Source organism: Grampus griseus (genome assembly GCF_964374135.1).
Source record: "Grampus griseus genome assembly, chromosome: 7".
Classification (NCBI taxonomy): domain Eukaryota; kingdom Metazoa; phylum Chordata; class Mammalia; order Artiodactyla; family Delphinidae; genus Grampus; species Grampus griseus.
Genome location: NC_139001.1, coordinates 32,404,802 through 32,429,784, shown reverse-complemented (window position 1 = coordinate 32,429,784; position 24,983 = coordinate 32,404,802). Strand labels below are relative to the sequence as shown.

Sequence of the window (24,983 nt, the reverse complement as noted above, 5' to 3'; positions counted from 1 at the left end):
AGCTAGTGCAATAATGCAAGAAATAAAACAGCATACATATTGGAAAGGAGACAGTAAAAATATCCTTTTGTGGTTAACAAGCATGTAGAAAATTCTAAGATATCTATGTACACAAAACAGTAGAACTTATGTAATAAATGAGCCAAGCAAAGTCACAAGATACAAGGTGAAATACAAAAATAGATCATATTTCTGTATTCTAGCAATAAAAATTGTAATTCAAAACAATACAGTTTACAATATCTTGAAAATATTAAATACTTAGGAAATAAAATATTTGCAGGACATGTACACTGAAACTACAGAATATGGCTGGAAAATGGAATAAAAAATAGATTTGAAGAAACTGAAAGGCTGATTCTAAATTTTATAGGGAAATGCAAAGGACACAATGTCAAAACAATTTGAAAAAGAACAAGGTTGGGAGACTTAACTCTGATTTCAAGAATTAGAGCTACAGGAATCAGACATTGTGGATTATCCAGCATAAGGATAAACATGTAGGTCAAAAGGAGTAAATAGAAGGCCTTTAGATGTGGCCATATATATGATGAATTGATTTTCTACAGATGTGCCAAAATAATTAAATGAGGAAAGAACAGTCTTTTCAACAAATGGTGCTGGAACTGATGATTTATTCACTTGAAGCAAATTATAGACCTAAATGTAAAACCTACAACTATAAACTTGCAGATGAACTCATAAGAATACATTTTACAATCTGATATCACAGCTAAAAAATCTGAGTTTAGGAAAGCTGAATCTTTTATAATGGGCTGCAAGCACACCTTCCTGACCTTTGCCCTGGAGGGAAACATTAATACTGATGAGGAAGCAAACCTGCCTTCTATTCCAGAAGGAGACTATTTCTGCCTTCCAAGTAGTTCGCTGTACAAACATCCTTGAAAAGATACGTCCAGAACAAAATGGCAGTTAATACCTTGCTCTTAAGAGACTCAGTTTCCCAACACTGCCTATCATCCACTAGGCCTTGTCAGACCACCACGTCTTAAGGACCATAGGGAAGACATAAGCTGCATGAGCAAGTAGCCCAGATCCCCAGAGTATCCACCACTGTCGTACCAGTGCCCCTTCCTCAGCTAACACATTTGGTTTTATAAGTGATCTTGTATGATCAGATGGAGGAGGAAGAAAAAGACCAAGCTTCGTTTACAGATGGGATGGCTCAGTATGTGGGGAAAGCCAAAAATGGGTAGCATTGAAGCCTTACTTATGGGTGGTTTTGAAAAACAGTGGCAAGGGAAAACCACCTCCATGGGCAGATCTTTGTGGTGCACCATGTAATTTACTTTGTGTGGAAAGATAAGAGACCCAAAGTTAGAATATATACATATATATGGAATCATGGGAAGTGATGAAAGGCCTGGCCAGCTGCTGAGAGACATGAATGGAAAAAGATTTTAAGATTGGAGACAAGAAGGTCTGGGATAGAGGTAGGTACATGGACATATGAGAGTGGGAAAGAAGTGTGAAAATCTTTGAGTCACATATTAGCACCCACCATGAAAGAGGCATTAAACAATCAAGTGGACTAAACAACCAATCCAATTCATGTCAGGTAGTCCCTGCACTGGCCACTCCAGGGCCGGTGCAATGGGTAGGTACATGAACAAAGGAGCCACAATGGCAGAAATGGAGACTATCCATGGGCTTAACAGCATGAACCCTCCACTTACCAAGGCTGGTCTAGCTATTGCTACCACTGAATGTCCAATTCACCAACAACAAAGATAAATGCTTAGTGCCCAATTCCTCAAGGAGACCAATGGGCCACATGCTAGCAAGTTATGTATTTTGGGCCCCTTCCATTCTGGAAGGGCAAGTTCATTCTCATAGGAACAGACATGTATTTTATGTACATGGTTTGCCCTTTATGTCTACAGGGCCTTAACCAGCACCATTATCTTAAGGGCAGTGGAGTATTTGATTCATTGGCAAGGGATTCCACATAACATCACCTCAGACCAAAGGACCCACTTTACAGTAAATAAGTGCTGGAGGGAGCCCATGACAATGGAACTCACTGGTCATATCACATACATCACCCACAAGCTGCCATCCAGATAAAGCATCAGAATAGCTTGCCGATGTGACCTGGATAATTAGGAAGAGGTACAGCTGCCATTACACAATGGAATATGTAATAGTGTAGAACCCAGGTGATTTACTTGGGCACTACTTTGTACTTCTTTGCCCAATTGTGACTGCAAAGAGAAAAACCATAGTCTGAGAAGTACATGATTACCAGGTACTCAGGCAGTTCAGAATAATCCAGTCATTCTTCCAGACTAATCAAGCCTCAAGACTTGGTAGCTGAGTGAAGAGAATCTACCATGGATAGCGGAGAAAGAAGATAATAAGTATCAGTTGTGGCCCTCAGAAAAACTACAGAGGCTAACTTCCCTTCCAAGTTTTTTCTCAGGAAGAGAGTAAGGTGGGTGTGTAGAAAAAGGCCCAGCAAAGCCCAATCATTGTGGGTAATTCTCATTCCAAACTCCCCATAGGTTGGTCTAGGAGTTGTTGGGCCTGCATCATAGTTCCACTTCTCTTTCTGCCCAATCCAGATTCCTTCCTTCACATGTATTAATCCTTACTACATATCTTGCATCTTAAACTCCATCTCAGACTCTGCTGATACAATGTGCAAGTACCCCATACACTCAACCTGTAGGAACTTTATCAATATGACAGACTCCTAAATATTTTTTGAGATTTCTCTCTGACCTTCTGGCGTGTATTATTTTACTAAGGCATCTAGGAAATTTCTACTTTATGCTCACCAGGTCTCAATAGTATGTCATCAGAGTAATGGACAAGCAAGATATTGTGCGGAATACCATTACAAATAAGTTAGAAATTTTATCTTATTATGTCACAGAGGAGAACTGACGAAGTCCTGGAGTAAAACACTGATGGTGTAATGCTGTCTCTACTAGGTAAAGGCAAACTGTATCTGATTATCCTTATTCATTAGAATTGAGAAAAAAAATTTGCACCCACCAAACAGGCATTTTAATGGCAATAATAATTACCATGTGGATCAGAGTCCCAGCAGGAGACAGATGGCATGCTGAAACCAGTAATTAAAAGAGAGTTCAGTAAAGGAAATATTTATGAAGGTGTGGGAAAGGGTTAAGGAAACCACAAGGTTTCAGTGCTCCAAGACTAGCAGCAGAGGTGAGCCATCACCAACCCTAAGCCTGAAGTGGCAAGAAGGGAGTTCCATTTCCTAGAAAGGGTATCTGTATGGGAAGGTCCATATGACAGGAGCTATGGTAAACAGTGAGTCCACAGCATGAAAGCCAGTAGAATGACTATCTTGACTTTACTTTCCTGTCATCCTCTCATCTTATGCTACTATTTCCCGTTGGCCAAATCCAACCAGAATTTGGATCAGAGGGCTAGGGAACCCACTGAGGGTCCTTTTATATGGACAGTACCACCTATAGAGCAGAGCAAGACAGGCCCATGCTTGGGAGTTACCCACATATCACAAATCCATAAAAAAGTTAAAGAACGCATGGGCAAATCAGTATTCGATGGTCAGTCAGGATTTGGTGGTTAATCAGGATTTTGTGGTCAACGAAACTGTTAACATCCATTCTCATAGCTAATACTGCTCAGGCTCCAGGGAAAGTCTTCATATCTCACATTCTATATCTTTGAAATATTATAAAATGTGACTGCATCTAAATGCTATAAAGGTTTGTAGGCTGTGCTGCTATAAAACTGGAGGAGAATATAACAGTGGAAAGAGTATTTGAGCTTGAGCAAGTGGATAAAAATAGGTAAATTACTTTAGCCAATCTTTGTTCTCAGTAGAAACACAATAGATTTTTGCATAATGAAACATTATTTCTTCTCTTAGGGTTCCATTAGTGGACTGGAAGTACTGAACAATTATTGTGGTGACCACGGTGGTTGCAACTGGCAGCTTAGGAACACTTTTCCATATTAAATTACTGTTCCTTTTAAAATAATATATATGTAGGTCTAGATATGATGTGAGTAAAATGTGGTACCACTTCTTTATATTACCCTACAGATCTAGTTATCGCTTTAAGAGATGGTGAGAATCACAATGTAAGTGATAACAATTGTTATGATAAATTTAAACTGTTTTATAATATTTGCTGCAATAACAATGTTACCATATGCAACAACTCCATTACAGTTGAACACAATAGATAAAAGTCATTGTTCATTTCTGAAGCTAAAGATTACTTTAAAAATTTTATTGATAATTCCAGTTGCTACTGCCTCAACAGAGCAAAATTTCTTCAATTTGAAAGAATTAAAAAAACTATTCTATACATAAATTATGCTTCAATAAGCCTGAAATTGTTTTAAAAAAATCTATCCAAGAACCACAATGACCGAAGACAGGATAATTTGGCATTTCTGCAGACAGAAGACAAATGATGTCAAAAATCTTGACTTTAAAAAGAGATTCTTCTGAAGTAAAGCGAAGAAAAATAAATTTTATGAAATAAATATATAATGTGTGAATTATGCATCTATATTTTATATTTGATCCAAACACCACTAGATTATTATAGAACACCCAGACATGTGCAATAAAGTTCAGTGAGATTTTGTTATTACATATATTTTAAATCTACTTGGAAAAGTCTTGGTCGGGGCACAGCGATGATAACGCCTAATGTTTTCTCCAAGCCAGGGTTCCTCCTCCCCAACAACTCGATCCCGGAGTCGTGGGCGTGTCTGGAGTCTCGGGCGTGCCAGATGTCGCGTCCGCCGGAATCCCGCCCCGGGGCGCGGCTCCCATCTCCCAGAGCTCCTCCGCGCTCCCTTGCTCCCCTCGCCAGCCCTGGCGGCCCAGGCCACGCCCCCAGCGGCCCATTCGTTCGCTCGTCCCGCGGGCGCCCCCGCACACCCCTCCGTTGCGCGGGTCCCAGCACGCTGAGGCGCTGCTGCCGAGCGTGGAACCAAGACGTGGCTCCCGGGCGGAGGAGCCATGTTGGACTTCGCGATCTTTGCCGTTACCTTCTTGCTGGCGTTGGTGGGAGCCGTGCTCTACCTCTATCCGGTAACCGCCGGCTCGGCCTCGGTCTCCCCCGCATCCACGTCGCCCTGCCCGCGGCGGGCTGCAGGGGGCGGGCCCGGAGGGGGTGCGGGGAGAGCTCCTGCTGCGGTTCCGGCTCAGTCCAGTTCTGGGGCATGTGACGCTTCGCGGGCGCGCGCGGGGCTGGCGCTGAGGACGGAGCGGCGCGGGCCACACGGCCGCTTTCCGACGCCGAGTGAGGCGGGCAGGTGGTTCAGCAGCGCGGATGCGGCCGCCGGGGGCTGAGGGCTGGTCCGCGGGTCCGGCTTCCCTGCGCCTGCCCTCGCCACGCCACTGTTAAGGGCGGGTCTGAAGCGCTTTGGTGGCTTTCGGGCAGTAACTCTGCCCACTCCAGTTCCATTTTCTAGTGTGCCTGGGAGGAAACTCCAGGCTGCTCCACGCCTTTCCCCTTTCCCAAGGATTCTCCCCCAGTGTTTCTTTTGTCGTCTACTCTTCCATCTGTCTTTCGACTTTCATTCCTGAAATCCAAAGTCCTTAAGGTCCAGACCGGGTCTTGCTCCTTGCAGGGCCTCACGGGCTAAATAAAGCGGTCGTGGAAGGAGCTCTGTGCAGGGGGAGGTTAGCTGTGAGCTTCACCTAGCCTAGTGCTTTATCTCTGAAATCTCCTTCCGGCCTTCTTTCTCTTCTTGCCTTCTTCAACCTCAGAAGGTGGTTCTGAAAACAAAGGAACTAATGGATGAGGGGTTCATCTGCAAAGCAAGGTGGTGGTTTTGTAGAAGAAGTTGTAAAGCAGCAGCACAGTGCCAAACACATCGCTGGCAATGACAGAACACCTTAAATATTCTCGCTGGTAAATGGGTTGGATTGGAGTATTGCAATTGCACAATCTGGAACTTTCAGTGAATCTTATTTTCTGAGAAATAGCCATCTGGAAGGTTAGGAGAGTGCGGGAGTAGGGAAATGAGATTACCAGGCAACTCACTTGAGGGTCATGAAATTAAAATAAGACTAGTCATTATGGGTGTGTTTTTCCCCAGCAGTTTTTTTTTTTAATTTGCGGTACGCGGGCCTCTCACTGTTGTGGCCGCTCCCGTTGCGGAGCACAGGCTCCGGAAGCGCAGGCTCAGCGGCCGTGGCTCACGGGCCCAGCCGCTCTGCGGCACGTGGGTTCCTCCCGGACCGGGGCACGAACCCATGTCCCCTGCATCGGCAGGCGGAGTCTCAACCATTGCGCCACCAGGGAAGCCCTTCCAGCAGTTTTTCTTCATCTGTGTGGAATCAGGGGCAGTTGACAGAATATTGGGTTTAATTAGAATTGGTGTTTTACTAGGTGGTTTTGACAAAAGGATATAGGGCAAGGGAGTGGTTATAATGGACCATGGAATCTCAGCTGGAGAGAGTGGAAAATGAGTATATGAGTGGGTGGGTTAAAAGTTCTTTTGGGGTAAAAATAGTTTTTGGAGTCAAGATGTTAAAAATAGTGAAAAGGGAAAATAGGAGGTGCTTGGAGATTTGGATGCTTGATGTTAAAACTCTGGAGATGGTGAAGTTATTGGTAATGTCAAGACCTAGTGTACAACCATAGGAATGAGTGGCTGAGATCGGGTGGAGTTTTGAGTTGGGGACAGATGGGTCAGGAAAGAAGATAAACTTCTGTAGGAATAGGAGTCTGGGGGACGAGGGAAGACCTGGGGATGGTAGTCCTGGGCTTAGTGTGGTGTCTAATGTAGGTAAGGAAAAAGGTCATAGTAACATTCTAGATGGTCTTAAGGTAGATGATAGTGGTGAGGCTACGATTATCAGGGAGTTTGGCAGGGTCTTGCCAGGTGCATGCCAATTTGGGGATCTCATCAATTTAGCTATGTGGAAGATGTGGATATAGTAAAGGGCAGGAGAGCATTTTGCCTGGTGTTCTGGGGCTCACTCTTCATTTCTCCTCTTGAAGGGTGGAGGTTGGTGTAGGAGCTGTCTTATGCAAAGCGCACAGACTTCTGAGGAAAATACATTTTTTGAGGCCTTGCTTGTGTGAAAATCTTTCTGTTCTAGCTTCACACTTGAATGATAGTTTGGCTTAGTGTAAAATTCTAAGTTGGGAATAATTTTCCCTTAGAATTATAGGGGCCACCACCCACCAGCCGGTTGTTCCTGAATCTGTAGTCTCAAGGTCTCTTTCCAGAAGGATGGTAATCACAAGAATGGTGTCTGAGGGATCTGTATACTGGCTTTTTGCTAATTGTTAAAATCTTGCGTCCTACCCTGCCTTTCTGGTTACTGAGTGCAAATCTGATTGCTTCTTGTGGAAATTCTCCTCTGCAGACCCCCAGAGGAGGCCTCACAACTACGTCAATTAATCACTACTCCAACAGCTTAACACTTCCAAAAAAATTGGTTGGATCGTTCGTCCACTGTTGTCTCCTCTCCCATTCTCTTTATCGGTATTTTCTCCTTTTTTATATCTTCACTTTCATTTTGTGGGATTTCAGGAAGAGATAATTGATGAGTGTTATCAATCTACCATGTTTAAAGAGAAGTCAGGAAACTTGTTTCAGTCAATAATTTCAACCTAGAAAATAAAAAGTTGGCTTTTTTTATATGAATGCCTTTTTCTTTTTCTAATTGAGTTCCTTCCATCCTTTCCCCCACTTTTTATAATATCAAACTTGACAAGTTTCCATTATTGATGAGACTGTAGGACAAAATTTTACATTGTAGGTTTCATTGTCATCAGTTAAATGCAAGTTGCACATACTATTACCTAGATAGTATTTTTTTTTTTGGAAAGATTATCACTTCAGACTACTACTTTTTTTTGTTTGTTTTAAATTTATTTTTATTTATTTATTTTTGGCCGCGTTGGGTCTATGTTGCTGCGCATGGGCTTTCTCTAGTTGCGGCGAGTGGGGTCTCCTCTTCATTGTGGTGCACAGGCTTCTCATTGCGGTGGCTTCTCTTTTTGCAGAGCAGGGGCTCTAGGTGCGTGGGCTTCAGTAGTTGTGGCACACAGGCTCAGTAGTTGTGGCTTGCGGGCTGTAGAGCGCAGGCTCAGTAGCTGTGGTGCACGGGCTTAGTTGCTCCACAGCATGTGGGATCTTCCCGGACCAGAGCTTGAACCCGTGTCCCCTTCATTGGCAAGCAGATTCTTAACCACTGCACCACCAGGGAAGCCCCTAGATAGTATTCTTATAGGATTTAGTACAAACTGTTAAACTCTTCAGTTAGTATCATTCAACCTAGTATCTCTCTTTTGGCATACATACCCCAAAGGAGGAAAAAAGTAAAGTTGTATAAAGATTTTCATGGCACTACCTATAACAATGAGAGAATGAAAGAAAGAAATAGCCTAGATGTTTTATAACACTATAGCAGGAAGATGATTACACAATTCTGGATACATAGTGGAACACTGTTTAGCCTTTAAATGTTCAAATAAATATTCATTTATTTGTATAATGTTAAGTAGGGGGGAAAAGGGCAGAATGTCAGACAAATAAACTCTGATTAGTACTAGCTAAAGTCATTGACAAAATTCAGAATTGATTCTGGAGTTGACTATTTTAGGTTATTTTTCCTATAAATATTTAGTTTATTTAAAAATAGTTTTACAAGATATCTTATTATAAAAGTAATACGCTTGTTGTAAAATAAAAAAAAAGACACTAACCTCTAAACCCAGCGACCATAAACCCAGTACAAAATTGTAAAACATGAAAATTCCCCCAACTTTTTCATAGTTCATTCTTCAGAGGTTGTCACTTTAACAATTTGCTATGAATTATTTTGTTATTTACTTCTATACCAGACACCTTTCTGACTGTATGACCCTGATAATAACTGCATTAAAGCAAATGATGAATATCACATTGTATTTTGGTAAATTCTTTGACTAGAAAGAGGAGAACTATTTTAGGAATGAAATTATTATAATCATGACATTGATTTTTTTTTTGAAAGCCAAGCCAGATGGGACCATATGTAGTCTCAGAACAAAGAAAAATGTACTTGATTATGTATTAATTGATGAAGAATGGATGTTAAATTCTTCAAACACCTTAGTTTAGTTGATAGAGAGGAGGAATATTAGGATAATGCTTTTCAATACAAAGAATCCAGTTTTTGTATTTTAATATAGAAATAATCTCAGATTCAACCAATTTGGAAAACCATCATTTAAGGTCCTGCAGATGTCTTGGGAAAATGCATCTGACTTATGGGATATGTGATAATTCATTATACTAAACTTTTTAAAATTTCTTCCCTAAGGCTTCCAGACAAGCTGCAGGAATTCCAGGGATTACTCCAACAGAAGAAAAGTGAGTTGTTGTTTTTTTAAATCAAGTACAGTCAACTCTTAATTTTGGATCAAAACTAAACCGTACCTTTAGATTACTCAGTTTATTTCATTCCTTTGTTTTCTCTAAACTTATCTCTGGGCATACTACCTAAACTTTGTTAAGAACAGAAAGGAAGGCTGTATAAATCAAAACCTTTAATTTCTTTCACTTCTGTTAGCCAGACAGTGTTGAAAATAGAAAGAAAGGATTAAGATAGAAGGAAATAAGAAAAAGTTGCCATAGCTGATTTAAATTAGCCTGTGATTTAATAGCCAATGATGGTGTCCATTGCTATCTCAGAATGAGTTGCTGCAAAAATTGGATAGTTTTCCAGTGTCTAAGTCAGATGTTCCTCGTGTAGCTTTTTTATTTGGTATGAAGTGTTATGAATTCTCAAAATATCAGACAAATCCATATCCAAATGTAACTACTGAAAGAGAGAAGTCAAATATAATTCAGTTTTGGATTTTGCAGTAATTTGAATTTTGTGTATTTTTGCTCTCATCTGTTGACACAGTTAATTCAGAATCAACTAGTATTGTTTTTCTGATTCTTCCATGTTAAATTGATTATTTTGTCAAATGTTGCTCTTTTTTCAGAGATGGTAATCTTCCAGATATTGTGAACAGTGGAAGTTTGCACGAGTTCCTGGTTAATTTGCATGAGAGATATGGGCCTGTGGTCTCTTTCTGGTTTGGCAGGCGCCTTGTGGTTAGTTTGGGCAGTGTTGATGTGCTAAAGCAGCATATCAACCCCAATAAGACATGTAAGTTTAATTTTCTTTTTAATTAGAGTAGATGTCTATAAATGAAGATCCATACATTGTTCTTAGGAATAGCTAACATTTATTAAATACTTTGTATTATATGCCAGACATTGTGCTGAAGTCTTTATAGTAATTACTTCATTTAAGACACAGTATTGTAAAATGATTATTTTCTTCCTTCAGTTTATAGATATGTACGAAAAAAATCCCAGTGTAAATGCCAACAGGAATTTTTTGGAACCTGAAAAACTAGTTCCAGGGTACGTCTGAAAGAGTAAAGGTACAAGAGCAGTTAAGAAACATCTAGAAAGAACATTAGTGCGGGAGATTCTTGTACCATCAGGTCGAACAGTGTATTATAAAACTTGATTAACTTAAAGAATCTTGTACTGTGATAGGACTAGACGGATTGATGGAATGGAGTAGGTAGCCCAGTAGACAAACCGAGTATATATGATAAAGGTAGCATTTTATGATAAAGGGGAAAGGTAATAAATGGTTTGGGAAAACTAGTTAGCTATTTGGAAAAAATAAATCTCAGTCCCTCTCTCACTCTTTATATCAAAATAAATTAGAAATGATTAAAATTTGGAGTCATAAAAGTAATAGAAGAAAAAATGGTTAAATCTTAAATTTTTTTGAGGGGGTTGTTGATAAGCCCTTTTGTAACCTGACACGAGATCTAAGAGCCATCAATCACAAGATGGGTAAATCTGTCTACGTAAAAATGAAAAAATTTCAGTACAATAAAAAACACCATGAAAAAGAGAGATAGGAAAATGTTGGCCACATACTATATTTCTGTAAAGTAAAAAGGTACCATGAAGAAGTTTAAAAGAGAGATGGGGGAACTATTTACCACCTATATATATATAAAGTAAATGAAAACTAATAAGAAAATAAAATGCAATTGTGGAAAAATGGGCAAAAACAAGGTAATTAAAAAAGAAGAAATAAAAATAGCCAATAAGCAAATTAAAAGATTTCAACCTCACTAATAATCAGTGGGATGCAAATAAATATGAGATTTTCACTTATCTGACTAGAGGAGATGAAAAATGTTGGCAAAACTCATTGTTGGTGAGGGAATGGAGAAACATGGAGTATAAATGTTTTACAAACTATCTGGAGAGAAGGTTGGCAGTGACCTTTGACTTATCTAAAGGAATTATCATAAGCTGATAATCACATAGATGAGAAAAGACATTAGTATTATTCATAATAAAAACTTTAAAATTTTTAATGGCTGCATTAAAGGATACATTCAGGAGTTAATATGATGATATAGGTTTATTTTATTTTGTTCTTCAGATACTCATATAGCAATTTCTATATGCCAGCACTATTGTAAGACCTTACACACGTTAACTGATTTAATCCTCAGAACACCTTATGAAGTACGTATTATGATTATCCCCACTTTACAGAAGAGAAAACTGATGTACAGAGAGGCTAAGTCATTTGCCCAAAGCCACACAACTAATTAGTGATGGAGCTGGGACTTGAAGCTAGGCTCTCTGGGCTGGGTCTGTTTTCTTTTTTTTCTTTTTTTCTTTTTTTGCGGTACGCGGGCCTCTCACTGTTGTGGCCTTTCCTGTTGCGGAGCACAGGCTCCGGACGCGCAGGCTCAGCGACCATGGCTCACGGGCCCAGCCGCTCCGCAGCATGTGGGATCTTCCCGGACCGGGGCACGAACCTGTGTCCCCTACATCGGCAGGCGGACTCTCAACCACTGCGCCACCAGGGAAGCCCATGGGTCTGTTTTCTTAATCACAGAATTTCCGCAACGTGGAAGGATGGCTCCGTTAAGAAATGCAAAGATGGGTATAACCAGACATGGCCTCTGCTCCTGTGGAATTTATAGTCTAGTGCTGGGGAAGTGGGGGAGCATGTAAATGGTGTTCGAATGATCACACTAATGAACTGAGAGACGTGCTCTGAAAGAAGGGACTGTAGTTCTTTGCAAAATCTGACAGATTTTTCTGTCTGTCTCTCTCTGGTGAGAAATGTTAACAGCTGTAAAAAAAAAAAATCTCAGATATTTAACAGTGACTATCTCTGTGTGGTGACATTTAGATGAATTTATTTTCTATGTATCTATGTTGTTTTAATTATTTACAATGACAGTGTATTTTTGCGTATGTGGAAACAATACAGTCATTAAAGAAACACTTATGGAATTCTCTGGCGATCCAGTGGTTAGCACTCTGTGCTTCCACTGCAAGGGGCCTGGGTTTGATCCCTGGTTGGGGAACTAAGATCCTGCGAGCCTCACAGCGCTGCTGCCAAAAAAAAACAGGAAACAAGAAACACTTAAAAGTGAATGAAGGAGAAAAGAAAAGAAATTTTTGGATTCAGCTAAATAATTTTAACTGTAATACTTGACAGTTACATACACAAAATCAATTTTGCTTTAAAAATCAGTGGTGTGATTTTTTTTTTACAAAGTGAAAGATATTGCTGTCATGTGAGTAGAAAATTTATGTAAATATTAATGATTTACAGTGAAATTCCCAGTCAGAATATTGTTTTCTTGCCTTTTTTTTTTTTTTTTTTGTGGTACGTGGGCCTCTCACTGTTGTGGCCTTTCCCGTTGCGGAGCACAGGCTCCGGGCACGCAGGCTCAGCGGCCATGGCTCACCGGCCCAGCTGCTCTGCGGCACGTGGGATCTTCCCGGACCGGGGCACGAACCCGTGTCCCCTGCATCGGCAGGTGGACTGTCAACCACTGCGCCACCAGGGAAGCCCTTTCTTGCCAATTTTTATTGCCTCTTGAACTGTTCACATTTAGGAAAGACAAGGGAGTTGTGAAAAAATGTTCATAGTCTCTTGGCTACAGTCCTGTACCTCCCTGATCTCTGTTCTTTTGCTGGAGATTTTTTTTTTTTTGAGTGATTACTTTGCCTTTGAAATGTTTAATTTGTCTGTTTCAGCGGACCCTTTTGAAACCATGCTAAAGTCATTATTAAGGTATCAGTCTGAGAGTGGGAATGTGAGTGAAAACCTCATGAGGAAAAAATTGTATGAAAATGGTGTGACTAATTCTCTGCGGAGTAATTTTGCTCTCCTGCTAAAGGTAAGGTAGTTTGTCCTGGAGTTCTATCATACAGATAATAGTATATGGATCTTCCTCGAGTTACGATGGGGTTATGTCCTGATAAACACATCGTGAGTTGAAAAATATCATAAGTTGAAAATGCATTTAAATACACCTAACCTCCTGGACATCATAGCTTAGCCTAGCCTGCTTTAATCATACTCAGAACACTTACGTTAGCCTGCAGTTGGGCACAGTCATCTCACACTAAGCCTATTTTATAATAGAGTGTTGACTAGCTCGTGTAATTTATTGAACACTGTACAGAAAGTGAGGAATAGATTGTTGTCTGGGTACAGAATGGTTGTAAGCTTATGGGCTCTTTGCTGTCATGGTCCCATGGCTGGCTGTGGGCTACGGCTGCTGTCGCTGCCAGCGTCACAAAGAGTCGTACTTCATACGCTAGCCCAGCAGAAGATCAAGATAAGTTCAGAGGACCGTTTCTACTGAACGCTTATGGCTTTTGCGCCATGGTAATGTTGAAAAATTGTATGTCGGGGACCATCTGTATATTTTAACTATTAGTGTGTCTTTGTTTTTCCTACTGTTTTCTTACCTGTCTTTCGAAGCTGAATTTTACTCTTTTTTTGCCGGGGCGGGCCGCACTGCAAGGCTTGTGGGATCTTAGTTCCCTGCCAGGGGTTGAATCCATGCTCCCTGCAGTGGAAGCGCAGAGCCTTAACCACAGGACCGCCAGGGAAGTCCCTCTAAGCTGATTTTTATTCTCCTGAAATTCTAAAACGAAACAAAAACAAAGCAAAAATCTTAACATCTAGACTCCCTATGTAGGTTGGAATGATGGGAGCAGAGAGAACCTGAAGACATTTTATGTATCAGTAGATTTGTCCATTGTTTTCAGACCAGACTAAACCAGCATTTCCTAAAATACGGTCTGAACTCACCTGAAACACTCCCTCTTGTTTAAGGTGCAGACTACTGGGCCTTTACTTGGACAAACTGAATCACTGGGAGGGGCACCTGACATTTTTAAGAAGCTCAGCAAATCATTTACAAAGGTTGAGAACAATACTAATCCTTACCGTTTCCTTTTTGTTTCTGAAGACCCTTAGCCAAGCCCTGTGCACTGCCTCACAGTTCCCTGTGCTCCCACAGGGCTGTTGCAGACCTTCACCCTTATTCTAGTACTGCCAGTCCTACCAACCCCTTTGCTTGCTGTAGATGTCCTAGCCTCCTGCTTTGCTGAGACTATGGAGTCCTTTACGTGTGAACTCCCTCAGTAGCCTGTTCCCCCACCAGTAGACTCTGTCCATCACAAACCTTGGTTCTTTTTTCTTATTTTAAATCCTGAAGAATCCTTCCTTCTGTCCAAAGCTAATCTATCCATTTGTGCCATTTAAAAATAATGTAATTTATAAAAGTAATATATGGTTGCTAAAGAAAACGTGGAAAATCTGATAGTGTAAAGAAATCACTCATAATTTGACTATAGATTTTTTATATGGTTGAGATCATATTGTATGTACAATTTTATATACTTTTTCACTATAAAACGTATCGTAAGCGTTTCCCCATCATTAAAAAATTTGCAGGGACTTCCCTGGCCGTCCAGATGAAGGCTCTGCACTTGCACTGCGGCCGTGGGGTGAGGGTGGGGTGAGCATGGCTTCGAGGTTCCATCCCTGGTCGGGGAACTAAGGTCCTGCATGCCCTGTGGCTCGGCCAAAAAGAAAAAGAGAAAAGAAAAGAGAAGAAAATTTCCAAAAATAACTAAAATTATGCTTTTTCTGCTAGTCACTTTATAAAATATGGAAACATTTAGAGAAGTCCTAAGGAAAAAAATAAACATTTTTACTGCTGTTCATTCCCCGGTGATAACCATGTTTAACATTTTAAAATACTTTGCATCATTCCAGTCATTTCTGTGTACAGTAGAATTTCAATCAGCATTATACTGTAGAGATAGTTTTAGACTGCATTTTTATTTACCATTATATGATTATTTTTATAACAGTAAATACTCTTAGAAAATTACATTTGAAAAGAGTCTCTAATGTCACTTTTACCTTCTGAATATCTTTCAAATTGCTCTACTCCACCAGCACTGCTCCCATCCTGGTTTAAGCTTCCATCGTCTTATGTGGATTGCTTGTTTCTCTGCCTTCTCTCTGCCCTTCCCCAATTTCTACCCTCTGTTAGGGATTCTTAGACTTCTTTTAAGACATGTACCCCTTGCAGTTGTGGTGAAACCTACAGACTCCTTCGGAGAATAGCATTTGGAAATGTGTAACTACAAAGGAAACCAATATAGTTATCAAAATGTTATTTTTAAAAAACATGTGGTATTATAATATCAGTGCTTTATTGTTAATGTATTACATAACAAGATCTAGCAATGCTTCCTCGAACTTCCACAATTTTAAAGTAATGATGTTATGAGAGACAAAACCATTATTTTGAGAGTTTTACAATAACCCAAATATAATGGGAACGTATTTGAGATTTGTATTGCGACAAAGTTAAAAGGCCTATATTCAGAAAGAAGTGCTAAATTTTATTTAGAGGTTAGTGAAAAATAAAGATTTTTTTCCTCCCTCATCCAAGTTCATGGACTCCTGGATTCTATGCACAGACCCTTGGTATCTATGGACTGGATGTTCATAACCCCTGAGAACAGACACTTTCAAAATACAATTCTTATTTTATCAGTCCCTGATCAAAAACCTCCAGTGGCTTCCCTTTGCTCTTGGGACAAACTCCGAAGTCTTGAATGTAATCTTAAAGACCGTATGTGGTTTGGCCTGCCTACTTTTCCAGCCTCATTTCCCACTTTCTCATTTGTGCTTATACTCTAGCCACCCTGGTTTTCTCTTAGTTCTGTACCTTGTTCTCTGCTATCTCAAGGGCTCTGTATATGCTGTTCCTGTTGCCTGGATTGTCTCATCTAACCATCCACACACCTAGTTAATGCATGTTTATTCTTCAGCTCAGTTTAGATGTCACTTCCCCAGGGAAGCCATCTCTGATCATCCCACTGTCCCTAGGAAGGTCCCCCTTTTAGATGCTGTCATAACACCCTTTGCTTTTCCTTTGCAACACGTCCTAGTTTGTAATTATATTATGTGTAATTCTTTGAATAATTTTTCCTAAGCTGTATGCTCCACGGAGGGAGACACTATTCTGTTTTGATTTCTACTGTATCCGTGGGTCTTGGTGTAGAGTAGGCCCTCAGTAAATATTTATTAAATCAGTGAATGAATACCGACCAACTTACAGGTCCTCAATTCATAGTCTCTTCTCTTATCTCTGTGGGTCTGTTCTTGCTATTTTCTCCTCAGCTAACTCCTGTCCAGCTCGTCTTCCAATATCCAGTTTAGTTACCTACCCTCTGCCATTCACTCTCTTTACTACCATGACAACCTGGCCATACTTACATAACAAAATTAAATTGACTTTCTTATCTCCCTTCTTATATTGTGTTTTCCTTCCCCTTTCCTGTAATCTGTGTACCTCGAAGAAAGTTTTTATTTTGTTGTATGTTTAATGTAGCTTCTTGGGAAGTAGTAGTATTGTATAGAGCAGAGACTTTAAGCTTGGGCAAAAGGCTTTGAATCCTATTTCTGTCATTTAGTATCTGCATGATTCTTTGTGTGTTACTTGGCCTTTGTGAGCTTTTATTGCCTCTTTTTTTTTTGGCTACTCTGCAGGGATCCCTTAATTTCCCGACCAGGGGCCAAACCTGTGCCCCTTGCGTTAGAAGCACAGAGTCTTAACCACTGGACCGCCAGGGAGGTCCTATTGCCTCATCTTAAATTGAGGATAATAGCATCCACATTACAAATTCGCTGTGAGGATTATATGAGGTCATGATGTAAAATACCTAACAACAGGTCTTAGAACACAGTAACTACTCAAAAAAATACCTTTCCTTCCTTTGTTTGAGAAGTAGGTTTTCCTGCTGTTTGTTTGCTGCTCCCCCCTCCTCCCAGCGTTCTTCTGTTCTGTTAAATTTTCTTCTTTCTTACATTTTTCCTGCTCCTCTGAAACTACACCTCCTTATTAATGCTTCCAATTTAGTTAATGCGTTTCTTCTTTCATGCAGGGTTTTTATAGTTGATGGGCCTATATCTGTCCCATTTGAAGGGTTACGTAGGAGTCCTTACTGTTCTATATAGATTAAACCCACATTCACTCACAAGTACACAAATACACCCCACTGACTTTCACATTGTATATGGTAAATAATTTTTAAAACCATGGAAAAAAATTTTTTTGAATTTTTGAATTTTATTTTATTTATTTTTCTATACAGCAGTTTCTCGTTAGTCATCCATTTTATACACATCAGTGTATACGTGTCAAACCCAATCTCCCAATTCATCACCCCTCCACCCCACTTTCCCCCCTTGGTGTCCATACATTTGTTCTCTACATTTGTGTCTCTATTTCTGCCCTGCAAACCGGTTCATCTGTACCATTTTTCTAGGTTCCACATATATGCGTTAATATATGATATTTGTTCTTCTCTTTCTGACTTACTGCACTCTGTATGACAGTCTCTAGATCCATCCACATCTCTACAAATGACCCAATTTTGTTCCTTTTTATGGCTGAGTAATACTCCATTGTATATATGTACCACATCATCTTTATCCATTCGTCTGTTGATGGGCATTTAGGTTGCTTCCATGACCTGGCTACTGTAAATAGTGCTGCAGTGAAACTGGGGTGCATGTGTCTTTTTGAATTGTGGTTTTCTCAGGTATATGCCCAGTAGTGGGATTTCTGAGTCATATGGTAGTTCTATTTTTAGTTTTTTAAGGAACCTCCATACTGTTCTCCATAGTGACTGTACCAATTTACATTCCCACCAACAGTGCAAGAGGGTTCCCTTTTCTCCACACCCTCTCCAGCATTTGTTGTTTGTAGATTTTCTGATGATGCCCATTCTAACTGGTGTGAGGTGATACATCACTGTAGTTTTGATTTGCATTTCTCTAATAATTAGTGTAAAAGTCATGAAAAATTTAAATAAAAATAGAATAGTATAATGAACATCTGTATTCTCATCACCAAACTTTAACAGTTAGCAAATTAGACGCAATCTTACTTTATCTATACCCCGACTTACCTCCCCTGTTTTCTCTCTGGATTATTTTTAAACAGATTCCAGACATCGTACAGATGAGGACATACTTTTTCAAGGGCTTAAGAGTATTTAGCATGTAATAGCTACTTGGTCAGGTTTCTTTTCTTTTCCTTCTCACCTTCTGTAACTTTGTTCATTCCTCCTAAAAATGTTCAGACTGCTCATTATAAGACTTTTGTGACTTTTTTGAGTTGTAGAATAACTGATAAATCTTAAGAGGATGCCATTTTGACTCATCCTACAGTATCTACTTTTAAAAAATTACATTCAGTAAATGCTTAATGCCATATTTTCCTTATTCTTCAATTCTGTTTGAAACTCACACTTTTCATTCAAGATTTGAGGCTGGCTTGTTGAGTTTACCGGAAGCATTAATTAACATGTTGGCTCCTTTGCACAGTTTTGCTTCCAAAAACTAAGCAAACAAGGCCTTTAACCATGGCCAGCTGCTGATTAGTCTTTCTCCTTTCCAGTTCCTATTTCTAACTGATAGCCATTATTCACAGGGCCATCAGGACATCTGTATATCAAATTTCCACCTTCTCATTATTGTCAGTACTGTTTGGTTTTGTTTTGTTTTAAATATTTATTTGGCTGTGCCAGGTCTTAGTTGTGGCACACGAGATCTTCATTGTAGCGTGCGGGACCTTTAGTTGCAGTATGCGGGATCTTTAGTTGTGGCATGCAGAATCTAGTTCCCTGACCAGGGATTGAACCCAGGCCCCCTACGTTGGGAGTGCGTAGTCTTAACCACTGGACCACCAGGGAAGTCCCAGTCAGTACTGTGTTGTATCATCATGTTCTCTGGACCTCTCAGGCTGCCTGCTTGGGTCGTCATAGCTGGTCCTGTCACACCTGAATGTCCTACCTGAAAGCAGTTATGTTGCCTCTGTCTAAGCATTCACCAGTCAGAACCTTTCTTTCTGTTCTGTTTAAACACCTAACATTTGTCTGTAAGAATCTTTGTATTTAATTGTATAGCTCCAGGGAATTTTACCTATTTCTCTTTGCTTTGCTTTCAGTGATTATGCTTTTCAGTAATCTTTATTGTTAAAAGCCTTAATTAGTCTTTCTTCTCTGCTTCAAGCTAAGTAATTCTAGCTTCTTTAATCTTTAATCGTAGGCTCTCTTTCCCAAATTTTCAATCTTTTTTGTCCTTGCTCTGTATTGCGTTTTTTCCTCCTCCTATCTGATCAACGGCAAATCAAAGTGGAAAATTATTTACCAGTTTTCACATTTCTTGCCATCATATTTTCAAGCTTTGGTTCACAGACTGGGTCCATACATGAGAAATGTGTTTCAGGTTTATGTTTTCAACCCCGTAGCACAAGCCAGTTACTTAGCTTACTCATCAGTCAGAAATACCAATTAATATTTAATCAGTAAGAACATGATTGAAGAGAGCTGTAGTCAGAGCATCCTCTTCCTCCCTACTAATGGTTTTTCTTTAAGAGAACAGGGCTGTTTATCAGAGTTGCCACTCCAGAATAAGCTGTGCTTCATATTGACACAATGAATCTTTTGCCTTTTTTTTTTTTTTTAATTTATTTATTTATTTTTGCGGTACGCGGGCCTGTCACTGTTGTGGCCTCTCCTGTTGCGGAGCACAGGCTCCGGACGCGCAGGCTCAGCGGCCATGGCTCATGGGCCCAGCCGCTCCGCGGCACGTGGGATCTTCCCGGACCAGGGCACGAACCCATGTCCCCTGCATCGGCAGGCGGACTCTCAACCACTGCGCCACCAGGGAAGGCCTCTTTTGCCTTTTTTATTTTTATTTTGGTCCAAATCTGAATTCTGTATTCTGACTCTTCTCTAATCCTCTCAAACCTCATCCTGTGAGTTCTGGTTCCTTCTTGCCCTGACCGTCTCTGCTCAAAGCCTGTGTGTAAACGTCCACTTTAGTTCTGTGAGTGTAACTTCTCTCTTCTGTGTGCTTCAGCCCCATATGCTCCTATGACTTTTGGGTTAAACTCTGATTTAAGAAGTATTTTCTCGATTTTAGAATTTATGACAGTTTTCCAGAACCCTCTTAATTGACAGCTTAGTAATAATAGCCAAAATTATTGAACTCATTGGTTTAATACTATCAAGTGAAGCTCATCAACAGATTGTGAGAATTCCCATCTAATACACATAGTCAAGATTCATAAACTAAAAGAGATTCATATAAGCCTCTAGCAGATGTACTAGATATGTATGTCAGGTAAAAACCTCCATGAATCATTTCTAATATTTGCATTGTTTTGTAGAGTACTGTGCAAAACAAATGGATGAGCAAATCACAACACAGTTCTGTGATACAAATGACAATATTGATAATAAAATTTTTATGCTCATGGCTAAAAAGGGGGAAAAAAAGGCTTTACCAGCATAGGCTGAAAGCATTTCCACAGTTAGTTGCATAATCAGTAATAATCTGGTACTGTGGGGAGATAGTCACAGTTAAAGTCTCTGATAAGTCACAGATTGTCCTAATAGGTTTTTAGGATACCATTTGGGTCCTAAATTTTGACCCAAATGGTCCAAATTTAGGAATACCATTTATAGGTCCAATGTTTAGGAATACCATTTATAGGTTTGTTTTTTTTTTTTTTGGAACATGTAATATCTCACAGAAGAAAGGTCACCAGAAAACTGACTACCTATCACTTAGAACTGAGGAAATATATACCCTGGATTTCATTTAAAAAGCAGCTATGTACAGAAGCTCTTACACATTATTAAGGAAAAGATAGAAGCCCCAGTAGAAAAATGGCTAAAGAAGTAAACATGCAGTACATTGTGGAAAACATGTAAATGGCCATTAAATATTTGAAACTTGTTTAAACCCTACCAATAATTAGAACGAAATAAGCCAATTAAAGCAATGTTGAGTTATTTTTTACCTGTTAGACTGACAGAGGTTTTATAAAATGACAACACTTAGTACAGTCCAAAGTATGGGAAATGGACACTTTGAGATTGCTGGTAAGACTGTAAGCTGATATAGGCTTTCTCCAGGGCAGCATGGCCATATAAAGCAAAAGCTTAAAAACTACTTCTTAACTCAGAAATTTCATATCTAAGGAAGTCAAATGGCAATAGATGTATATACAGAGATGGCTGTTGAAGCATTGTTTATTGTAGCAGAAATTGGAAAATACTTAAACGTCCAGTAGTAGAGGATTATTTGAATGATCGTAAATCCGTACAATGGATTAGAATGAAAACATTAAGGTGGCAAAGACATTTATTTACTGACATGGGGAGATGGTTTGCTAGAGCTAGCACAAACTTGGTGGCTTAAACGCAGAAATTTATTGTCTCACAGTTCTGGAGGCTGTTGCCCAAGATCAAGTTGCCAGCAGAGTTGGTTCCTTCTGAGGGCTATGAGGGAAATCTGTTCTATGCCTCTTTCCTCGCTGTTAGTAGTTTGCTGGTAATCTCTGGTGTTCCTTGGCTTGTACACTTATCACTCCAATCTCTGCCTTCATGTTTATAATGAGGTATCCCTGTGTGTGTATATGTTTGTGTGTGTGTTTCAGTGTCCAAATTTCCCCTTTTTATAAGGACACAGTGGTATTGGATTAAGGCCCACCCTAATGTGCATACCTTAAACTGATTTTCTGCAAGAACCTATTCCCAAATGAGGTCACATTCACAGGCACTGGGGGTTAAAACTTCAAGATCCTTGGGGGGGGGCACAATTCAACCCATAACAGATGGTAAGTGAAAAAAACCAGTATACAGAACAGTTTGTAGAGTATTAATATATTGTCCAAAGTATACCTTTATGCACACATGTATGTACACATATACATGGATACACATACCTATAGAAAAACATGAAAAGCTCTATTAAAAAAAATGTTATCAGTAATTACTGCTACTGGGTTGAATTTAGGGTGATTTAAATTAATTTCTATATTTTCATTTATTTTTAAGTTATTTATTGTTTTCTACATATTAATTTTCTTTACACTAACCTGTATTACTGTACAAGTCAAAAACAATGAACCAAAAAAAAAACAACAACAAAAAAAAACAATGAACCACTCAACTCTCAGTGATAGTCTGAATAGTCACTGAATTTTCATTAGGAGCAAAGCTTAATAATTCATTGACTAATTAAAACCAAAATTCAATAATTTATTTAATTTTCTCTAAGAACAAAGCCTTTTATTCATGGACTTTCTTAGGACTATGTATTTGGTTTCTTTTATTCTTCTGGAAGCTGCTAATACGCAGGAGTTGATTTGGGGAGAATGATGTTCCCTGCTGTTGTTTTTGTACTGTTCAGTATTTTTTTTTTAATTTAATTTAATTTAATTTTTTAACATCTTTATTGGGGTATAATTGCTTTACAATGGTGTGTTAGTTTCTGCTTTATAACAAAGTGAATCAGTCATACATAAACATATGTTCCCATATGTCTTCCCTCTTGCGTCTCCCTCCCTCCCACCCTCCCTATCCCACCCCTCCAGGCTGTCACAAAGCACCAAGCCAATATCCCTGTGCCATGCGGCTGCTTCCCACTAGCTATCTACCTTACTATGTTTGTTAGTGTGTATATGTCCATGACTCTCTCGCCCTGTCACAGCTCACCCTTCCCCCTCCCCATAACCTCAAGTCCATTCTCTAGGAGGTCTGCGTCTTTATTCCTGCCTTACCCCTAGGTTCTTCATGACATTTTTTTTTTCTTAAATTCCATATATATGTGTTAGCATACGGTATTTGTCTTTCTCCTTCTGACTTACTTCACTCTGTATGACAGGCTCTAGGTCTATCCACCTCATTACAAATAGCTCAATTTCGTTTCTTTTTATGGCTGAAAAATATTCCATTGTATATATATGCCACATCTTCTTTATCCATTCATCCGATGATGGGCACTTAGGTTGTTTCCATCTCCGGGCTATTGTAAATAGAGCTGCAATGAACATTTTGGTACATGACTCTTTTTGAATTTTGGTTTTCTCAGGGTATATGCCCAGTAGTGGGATTGCTGGGTCATATGGTAGTTCTATTTGTAGTTTTTTAAGGAACCTCCATACTGTTCTCCATAGTGGCTGAACCAATTCACATTCCCACCAGCAGTGCAAGAGTGTTCCCTTTTCTCCACACCCTCTCTAGCATTTATTGTTTCTAGATTTTTTGATGATGGCCATTCTGACTGGTGTGAGATGATACCTCATTGTAGTTTTGATTTGCATTTCTCTAATGATTAATGATGTTGAGCATTCTTTCATGTGTTTGTTGGCAGTCTGTATATTTTCTTTGGAGAAATGTCTATTTAGGTCTTCTGCCCATTTTTGGATTGGGTTGTTTGTTTTTTTGTTATTGAGCTGCATGAGCTGCTTGTAAATTTTGGAGATTAATACTTTGTCGGTTGCTTCATTTGCAAATATTTTCTCCCATTCTGAGGGTTGTCTTTTGGTCTTGTTTATGGCTTCCTTTGCTGTGCAAAAGCTTTGAAGTTTCATTAGGTCCCATTTGTTTATTTTTGTTTTTATTTCCATTTCTCTAGAAGGTGGGTCAAAAAGGATCTTGCTGTGATTTATGTCATAGAGTGCTTTGCCTATGTTTTCCTCTAAGAGTTTGATAGTTTCTGGCCTTACATTTAGGTCTTTAATCCATTTTGAGCTTATTTATGTGTATGGTGTTAGAGAGTGATCTAATCTCATACTTTTATATGTACCTGTCTAGTTTTCCCAGCACCACTTCTTGAAGAGGCTGTTCTTTCTCCACTGTACATTCCTGCCTCCTTTATCAAAGATAAGGTGACCATATGTGCGTGGGTTTATCTCTGGACTTTCTATGCTGTTCCATTGATCTGTCTTTCTGTTTTTGTGCCAGTACCATACTGTCTTCATTACTGTAGCTTTGTAGTATAGTCTGAAGTAAGGGAGCCTGATTCCTCCAGCTCTGTTTTTCTTTCTCAAGATTGCTTTGGCTATTTGGGGTCTTTTGTGTTTCCATACAAACTGTGAAATTTTCTGTTCTAGTTCTGTGAAAAATGCCATTGGTAGTTTGATGGGGATTGCATTGAATCTGTAGATTGCTTTGGGTAGTAGAGTCATTTTCACAATGTTGATTCTTCCAATCCAAGAACATGGTGTATCTCTCTATCTATTTGTATCATCTTTAATTTCTTTCATCAGTGTCTTATAGTTTTCTGCATACAGATCTTTTGTCTCCTTAGGTAGGTTTATTCCTAGATATTTTATTCTTTTTGTTGCAGTCGTAAATGGGAGTGTTTTCTTGATTTCACTTTCAGATTTTTCATCATTAGTGTATAGGAATACCAGAGATTTCTGTGCATTAATTTTGTATCCTGTCACTTTACCAAATTCATTGATTAGCTCTAGTAGTTTTCTGGTAGTATCTTTAGGATTCTCTATGTATAGTGTCATGTCATGTGCAAACAGTGACAGCTTTACTTCTTCTTTTCTGATTTGGATTCCTTTTATTTCCTTTTCTTCTCTGATTACTGTGGCTAAAACTTCCAAAACTATGTTGAATAAGAGTGGTGAGAGTGGGCAACCTTGTCTTGTTCCTGATCTTAGTGGAAATGCTTTCACTTTTTCACCATTGAGGATGATGTTTGCTGTGGGTTTGTCGTATATGGCCTTTATTCTGTTGAGGTAGTTTCCCTC

General features: G+C 39.4%; 1 protein-coding gene across 1 annotated transcript in view; it reads left to right on the top strand.

The window, feature by feature from the left end:
• The first annotated feature begins 4,745 nt into the window (after positions 1-4,745).
• The window catches only part of CYP20A1 (cytochrome P450 family 20 subfamily A member 1), a 68,450-nt gene continuing 48,212 nt past the window's right edge, over positions 4,746-24,983 (top strand). Inside the window, exons 1-4 of the mRNA XM_082658639.1 lie at positions 4,746-5,071; positions 9,308-9,357; positions 9,978-10,144; positions 13,078-13,220. Coding sequence (XP_082514765.1) covers positions 5,000-5,071; positions 9,308-9,357; positions 9,978-10,144; positions 13,078-13,220 — 432 coding nt within the window. The 5' untranslated portion in view covers positions 4,746-4,999. The remainder of the gene's footprint in view (positions 5,072-9,307; positions 9,358-9,977; positions 10,145-13,077; positions 13,221-24,983) is intronic.